Source organism: Tasmannia lanceolata, unplaced genomic scaffold (assembly GCF_043159265.1).
Source record: "Tasmannia lanceolata isolate RefF3 unplaced genomic scaffold, GAP_Taslan_0.1 ptg000015l, whole genome shotgun sequence".
Classification (NCBI taxonomy): domain Eukaryota; kingdom Viridiplantae; phylum Streptophyta; class Magnoliopsida; order Canellales; family Winteraceae; genus Tasmannia; species Tasmannia lanceolata.
Genome location: NW_027518692.1, coordinates 36,535,087 through 36,550,480, shown reverse-complemented (window position 1 = coordinate 36,550,480; position 15,394 = coordinate 36,535,087). Strand labels below are relative to the sequence as shown.

General features: G+C 39.0%; 1 protein-coding gene across 11 annotated transcripts in view; it reads right to left on the bottom strand.

Annotated features, from left to right (window-relative positions):
* The window catches only part of LOC143846967 (paramyosin-like protein), a 30,832-nt gene extending 16,821 nt beyond the window's left edge, over positions 1–14,011 (bottom strand). The window contains exons 1-5 of one of the 11 annotated variants that reach the window (XM_077355591.1): positions 13,622–14,011; positions 12,650–12,808; positions 12,107–12,177; positions 11,860–11,968; positions 5,025–5,138 (exon numbers count right to left, since the gene is read on the bottom strand). In XM_077355591.1, the coding sequence (XP_077211706.1) occupies positions 5,025–5,138; positions 11,860–11,968; positions 12,107–12,177; positions 12,650–12,673 (318 nt within the window). In that variant the 5' untranslated portion in view covers positions 12,674–12,808; positions 13,622–14,011. Of the gene's footprint in view, positions 1–5,024; positions 5,139–11,859; positions 11,969–12,106; positions 12,199–12,633; positions 12,809–13,621 lie in introns of all 11 variants that reach the window. The other 10 variants (XM_077355592.1, XM_077355588.1, XM_077355589.1 and 7 more) reach the window with 10 other exon arrangements.
* Positions 14,012–15,394: the final 1,383 nt, after the last annotated feature.

Below are 15,394 nucleotides of genomic sequence, written 5' to 3'. Positions count from 1 at the left end.
TGTAGAATCATAAATACGCGAACCTCTCATGAGAATCAATGAAGCTTGGAAAATGGCAATGTACTCCTCTTGGACTGGCATGAGAGCTACAGGAAGTATCAATTCATGACCATCCTCCAAAAGATCAATAAAATCATCTGCTAGGGGCATTCTGGCTCAATGCTGCCGACTAGTGTGTTAAAATCTTCTGTCGGAATATCCACGAGAGACTCAACGCTGCCACGATGCTCCTCAGTGTCAACACAAAGCTCGACAATCTGCTCAATCGGCTCAAAGATAGGGTAATCCTCTGTGATATACTCTCAATCATCTGTCTCAAGTAATGGCTCAAAAGTCAGGTCACTCGGCTCTGACTTAGGATGATGCTCGGTCGACTCAGTCAATGCAGCAGCCTCACGTGAGCCTGCCACAATATCTACCTCGGAAGTGTGAAGCTGTCTCTCTGGATGCTCGGCAACTAGTGCTGAAGGAATCTCTGAATCGTCGTGCTCGTCGACGTCGGCCTCAACAATCACTGGACTCTCTAGCTCTATATCGGACATCTCTGACTTAGTATCTGACATAATCAATGACTCAACTATAATGATCTCATCAACACTAGCATCTGGTTCCTCAATAATATCATCAACAACTGGTACAGGGGAAGTAGTGAAGTGGCTCTGCAAATCTGACTCACGCATGTGACCCTCTTGATATCTGGTGGCTTCTGCAATTTCAGCTTCTTGTGCACGACGGGCCACAACTTTTCTCTCACGGCAGGCTGTGGCTTCTTGTTCAAGGCGAGCTGCCTCTTTGCGTACTATCCTCTACTCGTACCGATAAAGAGCTACTTTCGCATAAGCGTAGAGAAACCCCTCACAAACCTCCTCCCATCGACGGAATGGAGGTTCGCCTAAGTGACGACGCTTCACCTCCCATGTGTCTCCAATAATGTTGAGCTTGTCCTCTCACAGTTTCTCGGGCTCAGTAGATGGGCGCTCTGTCATCATAGTTGTAGTACACATAATATGCATCAAAAGCATAGATCCACTGTATACATGCATCCTCATAATAACTATTGTGAGTGTGGCCTTGCCAATAGCTTTCGTCGTACCCATCAAAATATGGAACAAATGGTGGAGCCATAAGGATCGGTGTTGAAAAATGAAATCAACCGGCTAATCTGTCTGTCATGTCGAATGGAAGACAATGCTTTTCACGGATCTCAGATCGGATGTCGGGAAGCTGCTGATCGGATGATGGAAAGTGATCGATGGCTGAGATGACTCCTTAAACTGGGCTGACAGCAGCTGTCTGCTGCTGAAACTGAGGTGGATGTGCTCTGCTAGTCACGTGGAACAACTTCCGTGTTGGAGTTGCGGGCTAATTTCGAGTGAAAATAGCTCGAAACTAGAGAGAGAAAAACTAACTTGATAGGAGAGAGAAACTAAGGGCTGAAATATTTCTCCTTTCTTTTTGTTTTTTTTTCTGATTTTGTTTGGGGATGCTTAAAGGTAGAAGAGGGGGGTCTAATTGTGGGAAGAGAGTAAGTGAGGAGTGCCCAAGGTAAGAATTGGGGGGGGGGGGGGGGGGGGGCGTTGTATTTAAGTGAGGAGGGTGGTCCACAGGGAAAAATGAGGGGTCTAAACTCCAAACTGTTAATTAATATAACAGAGGTGTCCAAGGAAGGAAAATGGGGTATTGATATTACTTTAAAAGTAAAGCATGTCCTTTGGAAAAAATTGGGGGTCAATTATGTGACCAAAATTAAAGCAAAAGTAAAGGTAGGCCAATAAGTGGCATATTGTTTTAGGGACTAGTTTATCGTGAAATTGGACAGGATGGTGTGGTTTTGCTGGAAAGGGTTTGAATCTGGTGAGATGGTGGAGCTGTGCTGGTGAGACAAAATTTTAAAATCAATCTATTACTTATATATAAAGCTGGATGTGGTACGCTGAGGGTGTGCCACGTGGCACCCCCTCTCCAAACCGCATCCGGCCCTTTTTTTTAAGGCAAAAAACCCAAACCGTCCTTTTTTTTAAACACAAAAAACCCAAACCGTGGTACTGTGGTGCTGCCACGTGGCACCCCCTATAACCGGATTTTTTAAGAAATTTTTTTTTTGTAGGACTTTGCTACCCACACCATCGCCGAGGCTACAACTCGCCTGTGCTTACTTCGAGGTGCAAAGATTGGCCGAAGTACTATTTGTGCAAAGGTGGCTAGCAATAAATCTAACAAAAAATAATAATCATTACGGCTATGTGAAAAAGGATTGGCAGAATACTAAGTTTAAAATGAAAAATTATGGACATAAGCAAAGTTGAAAAATTACGGAAAAAATACCAAAACAATGTAGTAAAATATGACAATTACGGAAAAAAACTAAAAATAAAATCTACACGCATTCCAAGATATATCTTTCAATCATATGTCCTATTTATTAAATTAATATTAATAAATATGTAAACCGCATTCCAATCACCATTCAACAAAAAAGTCTATACCGATGCGAATACCAATCGATGAGAAATACCAATCGATGCGAATAGGTAGCTATCATTTAATCAAACATTACGTCTTTTCAAAAATGCCTCTTCCCCTCTACCAAATTAAATACAGTTCAGCAATGCATCCTTCTATTCCAACTTCAATATTCCAATCTATAGTCCTCCACACCATCTTCTCCTTGTCTCTACCGTTCGTCAATCCCATCTCTGTTTCTTCTAATTTATTTTGCTTCGGATCCAAGATTATTATCAGGCAGAGGTACTCTTTTATTGTGCTAATTTATTTGCAAAAATATTTCAAAAAATTCTTAGCATGAAAGATACTACTATCTTCAAAGAAGCATGCAATAGTTCAAGGGTGATTTTAAAAATTCATTTTAGATACATAAATTTTGACCCATATATAAAGAAAAGCTCTACAAATCTGTCTCATATATTTTACGGATATATCTTTCTAACGATTGTTTCTACTTTTTTTCAAAAAAAAAAATTATAATAATTTTTCCCCTCCCCCGATGCATCGCACGGGTCTGCAAGTAGTTTGCGTATAGAGACTAGAGAGACACAAAGGGGTGCAATCGATAGGGTTAAGGCTGCAGAGTTTGGTTTCGGTTATGGTTTTTGGGGTTTGGCTGAAAATTGATTCGTGGGTTTTGGCTAGGAGAAAATTTTCGGTTGTGATTTCCAGGGGAACAATTCTTGGAAGACTTGGATCTTCAGCTCTGATACCAAATTTGATGTAGAACGGGATGGAGAAATAGAAGAAAGGGGAGAAGAAGAAGAGAATAGAATAACAAGGGAAGAAGAGAAGAGGAATTAGGGGAGAAGAGAAGCGGGAAGAAGAGAACTATAAAGAAGAGAATATTAGAAGTAGTAGAAGAGAAGAATTAGAGAGGAGAAATTCAATTAATCATCCAAGACTTTCAAATCTCTGATACATGAGGCCTATTTATAGGCAACTGAAATAAAATTTCCATGGAAAGTAAATAAAAGCCCTAAATCTAAATAACATGGAAAATAAAATCCTAAAAACTATATAACGTGTAAATAAGAAACCTAGAAACTAAATAACATGGAAATAAATCCTAATGGCCTACTATCTGCATCAGCCCCTCTATTATTCAAGAATGGCAGCCTCCATCTCTTGGGATGTTAAAATTAAACTTTGATGGCTCTAGTATGGGTAACCCTGGTCTAGCTAGGATTGGGGTCGTCCTTAGAGACATCCTTAGAGAATCTAGGAGCGTTGTCATATGGGCCTTTTCTGGGCCTATTGGGATAGCGGATGCTAGTGGGGCAGAGGTTCAAGCTGTGCATCGGGGGATTAAAATGTTGCATAAGGATTGTCTAGACAGGGTGATTGTGGAGGGTGATTCCCTCATTGCAATTTGGTGGCTTAGAGGATCTATTGTCCCCCCTTGGAGATTTGCTCGTTTCTTTGATGAGATTCATAACCGAGTTGACGGCTCGTCTATCATTTTCATGCATATCCGTAGATCGGCCAATAGTATTGCCAATCGTCTACCTAGGAAAGGAGTAGAAAAGCAGGGATTGGATTTTTTTTTAATTTTCTACCTCCTTGGCCTTATTTTCTTTATTTACTTTTTCCCTATTTTCTTTTATCTCTCTTTGTACTTCTCCAGGTTGACTGCCTTGGTCTTCCCTTTTGCTTTTGAATGAAATTTGCATCCATTTAAAAAATATATATTGAAACTCGTATTCTGATACATCATGTTTGTCAGTCAAAATAACTACAATGTTTCAAACACGTCACACTCTTTGGATTAACTATCATGCCTTTTGATTGTTAGTGTCTTATTTGCAATTAATTGTAAGTGTCTTATAAATGCTATTTTAAATTTATTATTAGTCCCATCTTCTAAATTAGTTAAGTTTTGTGGTATTATATTTATGCACATCTTTTGTCATATCTCATAGTATGGGACATATGTATCCGTATTCGTGTCCTAGATTCTCGTAAATGCTGATTCATATTTCTATTCCGGTGTCCATATCAGTATCTGTAATCACATGTGGGTATCATACGTCACCTAGTGAGTGATAGCTAGCTCACCACTTAGAAAAGCCTGAATATCAAGGCAAGAATAATCATCTACCTAAAAATATTATATATTCATTAACAATCAAATTAACTCATCCTCAAGGGATATCAAGAACCCCTTCTCTCTCTTTTTTATAATGACAACTTTATTATTATAAAAACTAAAAAGCAACTACATCATGGGCAAAGCTTGCATGCTACACAAAGTTGATCTTACACAACTAAGTACCGTTGTATTTGTGATCATCACACAAAAATATGATAGATGGATATATCTACCCTTATTTCCAAACTAAGAATCCAGTCAATGATAACTTTTAAAAAAAAAACAAAAAAAAAAAGAATCCAGTCAACGATGTTGGCTATTTCCATAGAACCAAGAATCTTCTTTGACGATGAACAAAATTCATTGAGTGTGAAGAAATTCATTGAGTATGAAGAGAAATGACGACTAGACTAGCTAAACGGTATACCTTCAATGACTGCAGCAGAAATATCAGACTCTGCACCATATTATTATCAACCTCATGACCAATTCTGTGGCGAAGATGTTGCATCTCATTGAGAAAATTTGCTTTCTTTTGATCCTGGTGCATAGCACGAGCAACAAGAAGAGGATCATGATGAGCCAAGATGCCAAAACATATCATTCAGTTATATTCAAGAAACAAAAAGTTCAGTTCTGCAGGCAATTTTTGGTGGGATTGTCTAGTGTTGGAGTATAAAAGAATAAATAACGCCTTCTCCAACAGCTTATGCATTTGGAGTAACTGGTTGTTTCACATGGTATCAAAGCTCGGGGCGTGGTAACCCCAGTTTGCCTCCGAGGGCGAGAATGTCCCTCGAGGAAGATCTCGGAAACCTCGGTGTAGTATCTCATGGTTCCCACATTGCCGGCGCGTGGAGGGGCGAGATTGTCCACAATGTTTCCGCGTGGAGGGGGAGATTATTGGGGTTCCACGCAAAAGCAAATAGTCCCACATCGGATAAGTGAAATGGATGGGGATGGGTTATAAGGAAATGGGCACCCTCCCTCTAACGGCTAGCTTTTAGGCGTGAGTTCTACCTGGTTAAATTCCATATAAATGGTATCGGAGCTTGGGACCCGGGTAGAACTCAACCTCAAAAGCTAGCCGTTAAGGGGAGGGTGCACGAATCCTTCCCATCCACATCCTCTCACTCATCTGATGTGGGATATTTGCTTTCACGTGGAACCCCCAACAATCTCCCTCTCCACGTGGAAGCTACGTGGACAATCTCGCCCCTCCACGCGGCAGGAACGTGGGAACTACAAAATGCAGTACTTCCAAAATGCCCATGGTTTAATCTTTGTGGTTGATGGTATCCTTGCTGGTGATCAACAATATGTTGCTGTAAAGAATCAACTACGCAGCATAATAGAGGATTTGGAAGACATAGTGTTGTTGGTATTAGCCACTAGACACCGAGATAGCCAAGGTGAAATGACTGAGCTCGCCATAGGAGATTTGCTTGGACTTGCCGAGCTCAGCATTACGAAATGCCGTATCCAGAGCTTTTATGTGGACAATGCTGAGGGACTGGACGAAGGAATCCTTTAGCTCTCAACCAACATTGAGAGAGAGAGAGAGCCCTGAGAGGTTCAGCTTCGAGTACACCTTCAGGGCTGTCATTGATATCGGCATGTGAGATCCAGTGACAGATTGTATTTTCAAGGTAACATGAAGTTTCTTTTAGCTTTATGCCCATCTTAAGGGTTATCATAGATCTGCTCATGCGAGCACTACGAAGAGATTTTATATTGAATTTTCAAGGTTGACCGTTGCATGTGAATTTTTGGCATCAAGGAGGTTTAAACTCAGGACCTTTGCTCCGATACCATGTGAAACTACCAGTTACTCCAAAATAGTGGTATCTTATTCAAACCATCAGTATCCTCCCATGCCTCAAATGCACTATCCTCTTTGCCCCTCTTAATTTTGAATCCACCATCAGTTTGAACATGATGGCTTCTTTACTAACCACATCAAAGCTCGCGATCAAAATGTCCATCTTCCTTTTTTAAACAAAAAGCCATCTAGAAAACTTCATCAATTCCTGCTATATAATTCTCGCAAAGCGACCTATGTGGTAAAATAACAAATCGTTGTCGGGGACGTATATTGAAATGTAGTAGAAGACATATAGCATTAACTATGAAGCACCAGATACTGCTCCCAATCCACTCATAATTAAGTACAAGAGGTCGGAGCGGATGACGGCGTTAGCCGTCCAACAAACACCATTTGCGAAAATGGCGAGAGAGAAAGAGAGAGAGTAAGTGAGACAAGGCCTATGTTTACATAATATGGAAGAGAAGATTGGTGGCAGATTTCTCACCATTTCCGTATAAGGTTCCATACATGACTAAACTTTTCAACAGCATAAGATGGATTGTTTTCTAGCTCCTAGACCCAAACAGCCTTTTGGTCATAGTCATCAATTGTGCAAGTGTAGTCATGGAGATCTTCTACATCTCCGTTTACTTCATATGCTCTAAAAGACACCAAAAGATTGGAGCCTTAAAATTCTTAGAGCAGAATTGATGTTTATAGCCCTAGTCATTGTTGTTGTTCTTAATCTCGAACAACGTTTACTGGTTGAGAAAATATTATGTGCGTTATTTGGCATCTTCACGTATGCCGCTCCTCTCTTTGTCATGAGAATAGCTATACAGGCAAAGAACATGAGGCCTGTGCCATTCTCTCTCTCTCTCACCATTTTCGCAAATGGTGTTTATTAGACGGCTGACGCCGTCATCCGCAAAGAACATAAGACTTTTAGCATGATCCATGATGGACCAAATCATCTCGTAACGCGACTCCAAACCATGTAGGAGAGAGGGGAATGAATTATGAATAAGAGCTGATACATTGATTCTTATGTATTATTATAAAGTGAGAATATGTTTACTTCTCTCTTTCTTCCAAAAAAAAAACGAGTATTCATTCCCACAAGGCACAAACATAAAGGAAAGCGAATTAGAAGAGAAGACGAGACTAAAACATTCAACATAAAAAAATTGCAGAGAGAAAATCAAGTACAAGAGGTCGGAGCGGATGACGGCATCAGCCGTCCAACAAACACCATTTGCGAAAATGGTGAAAGAAAGAGAGAGGGAGAGGCACATGCCTCATGTTCTTTGCTTGTATAGCTATTCTCATGACAAAGAGAAGGGCGGCATACATGAAGATGCCAAACAACGCACGTAATATTTCCGCAACCAATAAATGTTGTTCGAGATTATGAACAACAACAATGACTAGGGCCATAAACATCAATTATGCTCCAAGAATTTTAAGGCTCCAATCTTTTGGTCTCTTCAAGAGCATATGAAGTATGCGAAGATGTAGAAGATCTCCATGACTACGCTTGCACAATTGATGGCTATGACCAAAAGGCTGTTTAGGTCAAGAACCCAGAAAACAATCCACCATATGCTGTTGAAAAGTTTCGCCATGTATGGAACCATGTACGGAAATGGTGAGAAATCTGCCACCAATCTTCTCTTCCATATCATGTATAACATAGGCCTTCTCTCTCTCTCTCTCTCTCTCTCTCTCTCTCTCTCTCTCTCTCTCTCTCTCTCGCCATTTTCGCAAATGGTGTTTGTTAGAGGGATGACGCCGTCATCCGCTCCGACCTCTTATACTTGATTTTGACTTTTGACTGGATTGGAAGCGGTATATGGTGATTCGCAGTTAATGCTATATGTCTTCTACTACATTTCAATATACGTCCCTGACAGTGATTCGTTATTTTACTACATAGGTCGTTTTGCGAGAATTATATTGATGAAGCTTTGTAGATAGTTTTTTGTTGAAAAAAGGAAGATGGACATTTTGCTAGCCGGCTTTGATGTGGTCAGTAAAGAAGCCATCATGTTCAAACTGATGAAACCAACTGATGGTGGATTCAAAATTAAGAGGGGCAAAGAGGATAGTGCATTTGACGCATGAGAGGATACTGATGGTTTGAATAAGATACCATTATTTTGGAGTAACTGGTAGTTTCACATGGTATGATAGCAAAGGTCCTGAGTTCAAACCTCCTTAATGTCAAAAATCCACATGCAACGATCAACGTTGAAAATTCAATATAAAGTCTCTCCCTAGTACTCGTATGAGAAGATCTATGATAACCCCCTAAGATGTGCATGAAGCTAAAAGAAACGTCATGTTACCTTAAAAATTGAAAATACAATATGTCACTGGATCTCACATGCTGATATCAATGACAGCCCTAAAGGTGCACTCGAAGTTGAACATCTCAGGGCTCTCTCTCTCTCTCTCTCTCTCTCTCTCTCTCTCTCTCTCAATGTTGGTTGAGAGCCAAAGGATTCCTTCGTCCAGTCCCTCAGCATTGTCCACATAAAAGTTCTAGATACGGCATTTCATAATGCTGAGCTCGGCAAGTCCAAGCAAATCTCCTATGGTCAGCTCAGTCATTTCACCTTGGCGATCTCGGTGTCTAGTACCTAACACCAATAACACTATGTCTCCCAAATACTCTATTATGCTGCGTAGTTAATTCTTTGCAGCAACATATTGTTGATCACCAGCAAGGACACCATCAACCTTGAAAATTCAACGGTCAACCCAAAAAGTGGGGCCACATGTGCCACGTGTAGGCCAACCCAAAGAAAGAGGGGCCACACGTGAGGGGGAGTGTTGAAGTATAAAAGAATAAATAATGCCTTCTCCAACAGCTTAAGCTTTTGGTCTGGTTGTTTCACATTAAGTCATATTTTGGAAATGTGATTTCAAAGTTCAGGCAAGCCGTTAAAAATTCAACCATCCATTGGCCGCAAGGAGCTTTGGTGTATTATGGTGCAAGACCTGTACCATAACTAGAAGGAGATCAATGTAGATAAGACTAGATGGGTCACTCCACCATTTTACACCCTCAAACTCAACATTGATCGTAGCCTTTTCAGCAATACAGGCTCCATTGATATAGTGGGTGTCTTCATAAACAAGGGAAAGTGATGAAGGATTATAGGGGCCCTACTGGAAGCAAATAAGATAATAAGACTGAGTTTTCAGACTTCTTGCAGGGTAAGTGAATCCTTTGTAATGAATTTTTGAGAAGAATATCGGTGCCAGGTGACGAAGAATACTGTCATCTTAGGCTTGCATAGAAGCACAAATGTATAATATGCATATTTTTAGAAACCCATCATGACAACAAATACCTTAGTCAGAATGGGTATATCCAGATCAGATTCGAAGATAGAGCATGATCTTCCCCTTCCGCAATTTTTCTTTTATTTTCTTTTCTTTTGAAGAAATTCACAGTTATGCTTACATAAAACAGTATCTTCAATATAGAATTTTCTTAACTAACCTTTTTTTTTTAATGGTAAATTTTCTTAACTAACATGTTCATTCAAATTGGCAAGCAACACGTATAGCGAACTTTCTGCATAACTCGACTCCTCGAGTTTTTGGACAATAATCTTTTCCTTCTCAATCTCATGGGTGAGAGATTCAGCCTATAATTCCAAATCTCATTAAGTAAATAAAGGGACAAAAAATAGCACAGCATTTCATTGCATAAGTATGAAAACAAAATATAATGCCCAATCATGAAAAAGTGCCAGAAGGTCCCACATATAACAGATTCTACAAATGTTTCAGTTAGAAATGGAGAAAAAATGAAGTGCCATTTCACTGGGGGAGTGGGAGATGTCAAAACATGCATTGATTAAGAGATTCAGCCTATAATTCCAAATCTCATTAAGTAAATAAAGGGACAAAAAATAGCACAGAATTTCATTGCATAAGTACGAATACAAAATATAATGCCCAATCATGAAAATAGTGCCAAAAGGTCCCACATGTAACAGATCAAATGTTTCAGTTAGAAATGGAGAAAAAATGAAGTGCCATTTCACTGGGGGAGTGTGAGAGATGTCAAAAAATGCATTGATTATCTAGGATGGTATGTTCCTTGCATACATGCTTATGGGCATGGAAAATAAATTATGGTCAGGGTTAAGGGAAGTTTAAAACATCAACTTTGTTTGTTGTTTATTGCCATGCTGTTTTTTAAAACATTCAACCAAATCAAGTGACGGTCACTAACATAAATCCATCTCAGTCATCTAGCCAACCAGTTTAATTCAATAATGCGCTTCAGGTTAATACCTTCGGTGCACCCCCTGACCACAATATTTATAAAAGATATACTACATAGGTTTCTCTCCAATTTACTGAGTTGCCTATCTCCATGCAAAACCCTTTTTGTCCACCATCTCACAACTCCAAAATACTCCATAAAATAAAAATGATAGGAAAATGAAAATTCAAGGGATGGAGTTAGAAAGAATAAAAGGTAGAAAATAGGGATTTCTACTCGCCTTTCGAATCAATTCTCATTCACCACAAAATCCATCACTAAAAGCTTGCTCTTGATGAAAATAGATGGCATATAAAAGATTGAGTTTTACACAATAAAATTAGTGGTCTGTTAGATTACCCATTTTGTTTTACATCTCGTTTTATTGAGCGCAATGGATCGAGGGAAAAGGGAAACTTTGCGGTAAAAAAGTTACTTTTTTACCGTAAAGTTTCACTCCGAACATTATTTTACGACAGTTTTATTGCGATTGGAGAAGACTCAGTGAAACCCAAACCGTAAGTGTATATTAGTTGTATACTATACCAGTATGAGTTCCATAATTATTTTATGGATAAATATTTCTATTAATTACATGTGAAATATGACATTTATTAGATTATCAGACATGCGCGAGAGAGCCTGTTACTAGGCTTTGATGTTAAATCATTATGGGTGGTTTTTTTGCTAATGTGATGATTTTGAGTATGTATTTGTAGAAAACCGAAAAATACCTTCTCAAATAGGATCATGCATGAAGTGCAACAAAACGTCAAGATAAGATGAGAGAAACACAATCACACAAAAACAAGAACACAAGATTTGCGTGGTTCAACACTGTGCCTGTGTCCACGAGAGAAGAGTTCCACATTTCAGTTTAGGGTTACCAAACTCTCCATCCCAACCAAGAAATCACAAAGAAAACCTCACTCGTGTAACCCTAATATGCGGCTTATAGTTTGTCAAAGTACTGAATAATGTCAGAATACAGGACATCTGCACAATAGTATTTGTGCTTATTCTAGTACTTCCTGAAGTTTCATCTTAAATATTCATGCCGGTTGGGTGAATTCAATGATTAAAAAAAAAAAAGTGAGGATAAGACAACCAACCCCATGCAAACGTCAGGGTCAGGATCTTCCACAACCATATGCACGGAAATGTCAGTACCTTTTGTGTCAAGAGACTTTCATCTTCTAGTGTGAGTGGATTCAATCTCTCAACAATGTCGGACGCAAATGTGACAGCAGGAACCTCCATAGAGTGCTGGATAAGAGGCCTTAAAAATTAAAAAAACATATCGATAAGTTTAACACGAGTGAAAATAGACTCTAGAAAGATCATACAAGAAACAGAGTCTATTGAAGTGAATTTTTGCCTCAAAAAGGTATTTTAGAAATTTGTAAATCTGACTTACCCGTCACTTTGAAGATTCTCTCCCACTGAGTCGCTAGTATACTGTGAAATGGACCTTGTTACACCGGGTGTCTTCTATCATAAATGCAACCACTAAGTATAATGAGCGAGATTAGAAAAGATTGAGCCCCAAGTTTCAAATGCCAAGGGGCAAACAAAAAAAAAGGTAATTGAAGAAAGATTTGTTTCCCATTTTTCCAAATTGATTTCCCCAAGTTTCAAATGCCAAGGGGCAAAAAAAAAAAAAAAGGTAATTGAAGAAAGATTTGTTTGCCACCTTTCCAAATTGATTTTTATACCACGAGTATCTGTGGAATTCGTGGTATAGATAGATTGGTTTTTATTTTTATTTTGAATCGGAAAACAATCTTGACATATCCCTTTTTTTTTAATGATAATCTTGACATATCCTTTATTATATGTGTGTGTTTGGTAACCACAAGTGTGAATACCTGAACAACTAATATGCATGTGTTTGGCAAGCACAAGCATATTGATTGTGTCCGGATTGTCATGCAATATATCTACCTTGAATGGCAATTACCTCATCTCCCATTTCTGCTCGCATTGTTAATACACGACTGACAATTCATTGTGCAACAGGATAAACACCTTATAGTCAAGGTCTTGAATTTGGCGTGCTTGAAGAGGGTATGGACATCCCATCAACTGTAATGCTGATTCAATGAGTTCCACAACTTTACTACACCTCACAAATAGGAAATTAGCACAAAATAATCACACACATGCATGCAAGCACACTCACACATACTAAAACAAAAAGAAAAACAACAACAACAACAACAACTATGGCGAGTGGTACGGTCATAGAAGATTTCTAAAATCAAAAGCCAAAACAAAACTTAAAAGGAAGCAGAGACCAAACCAATCCTAAACTTGGATTGCCAACCACAATATCTTTCTAGAATTTAAAAAAAATATATACTCTAAATTTGAAAAACAGATATGACCAAATCAATCATCTTCTAACCTTCCACATCAAATTCTACTCAATTTATAACATCCCATGTTCGATAACTTTTTTAACATTTTACTTTTTTTTTATTCTTTCATTAATACTAATAGAAAACAGGAAATTGCTAAAATCGTTAGCAATTTGGATAAGTAAATAATGTAATTACAATATAAGCACAAGAGAAAATCAAGAGAGATTGTAGGGATTAACAACAATCACAAGGCATGAGACAATCCAAAATTCTTTTATTTGCTTTTCTCTTTATTTTTCCTTTCTTTTCTTTTTTGCCATGTCAGTAAGCAAAAGAACTGAGCCTAAGAGAGAAATCACAGGCCACTTTGAGTGGGGAAACCCAAACCCGTTTTAGCTAAATCCTAAAAGAAGAAACTCAAACTGAAATTGAAATACTCCCAACTGCCAAGCAACTTATTACCATATTAAAAAAGGAAAACCCTAAATCATCTGCAAATGCCTCAAATAGTTTCTTATTCAACAAAGCCCTCCTCATTTAAAAAGGAAAACCCTAAAGTAAGTAATTACATTTTGTCTTGGTAGTGGAGGTTGAATTGGGGGTTGGTGGCAGAGATAAACCAGGCAAGGTCGCAGGTCAGAAATCGTTGAAATGGGTTTGGTTTGGTCTCTTTCTCTGATCTCTCTTTAAAACCAGCAAACCCCAATCGGAAAAGAAATGGTTGAAGTGGGTTTGGTTTGGATCTCAAAAGGGTTTGAGGGAAAATCAGAGAAAGGGGAAGATTGGTGCTGATGGGGGCGATGGTGATGGTGGCCTAGAGATGGGGTGGCAAAACCCTCCTCACTCTCTTCTTCTTCTCTTTAAACCCTTGAAGCCCTAGCAGCCCTCTCTTTCTCCCCAATCCTTCACCAAAAATGGGATCCCCCGCTCAACCCTAATCCGACCTCACTTTAAGGGGATATGATATTGGCGCCATCATTTTTGGTTTTTGGCACACACTCCGCTTGTCTTTTCCTTTCTTTGCTGCCTTCGAGAGTGACGGGTTATCGACACACCCGTATTTTGATAATAACACTATCTCGGCTTGACTTTTCTGTCCTAATTGACGGGAAGTGATATTTACGCCCTTTTGATCACCAGGGACAACCAGCGTCTGTGGATCAATGACAAAAAGAGGGCTAATGTACTAAATGTTATAAAAATCCAGTGGCTTTGATTGCAAAGTACACTGGCAATGGGTGTCGTGATCAAAAGGGGTGTAAATATCATTTCCCTAATAATTGACTCATGGGAAAGACAAAACAGGTTAGTGATAATATCAAGATAGGGGCGTGCCCGTATCCTCAAATCCTTGGGCATTCAAACAATGGGGTGCCAATATCAACACACTGGGGTATTTTGTAATAATAATAATAAATAAATAAAATTTGTAAAAATGAAGGAAAAGACAGGGGCAATTAAGGAAGGGACTTAATGGGGGTTTAGGGACCATTCGAGCTCTAGAGTATTTCGGAAAAATGGTCTCCAAACGGGCATATTCGAATTAAGACAGGGGCAATTAAGGAAGGGACTTAATGGGGGTTTAGGGACCATTCGAGCTCTAGAGTATTTCGGAAAAATGGTCTCTAAACGGGCATATTCGAATTTTTCGGGTTCTTTTGTGCTCAGGGTGCAGTCTCTTTAGAGATTTCAAAATTGTTGGGGATTTCATTCGACCTCGGGACTTTATTCGATTTTGGGGAATTAGGGTTAGGTCAGAATAGGGTGTCTACAGGGCCCCACCATGCCATGCGTGAGATCAGCTGCAAAACCAATTTTCTAAGGAAAAATGTTTTCCAAAAAAAAGTTGTTGTTGGAAAGAATAGGAATGACAGTGAAATGGAAAATCCTAAAGTATCTACAATTTCTTATTCAACTAAGCCCTCCTCCTTAAAAATGGGAAATCCTAAATTCTCTACAATTTCCTCGAAAAGTTGTATTAAAAAAATTAAGAAAATCCCTTCAACTATGCCCCTCTTTCTTTAATGTCTAAGTACTTGTAATGCACATATAATAACTTAATAATTCCAAAAACAAAATCATGATTTCAATCTAATCTGTGTACGTTTTCTTCTTCTTCGCGTATTCATCACATAAACACACTCATACACACAGTGAGAATGAAAGTGTTGTTGTGAGAGAGAGGGATAGTAAGTAGTTACATTTTGTCTTGGTAGTGGAGGTTGAATTGGGGTTCGTGGCAGAGAGACACCATGCGAGGCTGCCGGTCAGGTTCTCGAAGGCCGATAAGGAGGAAATTCCGGCGCCGGAGTAGCCGGCATTTACGAAAAGGTCTAGTTCGC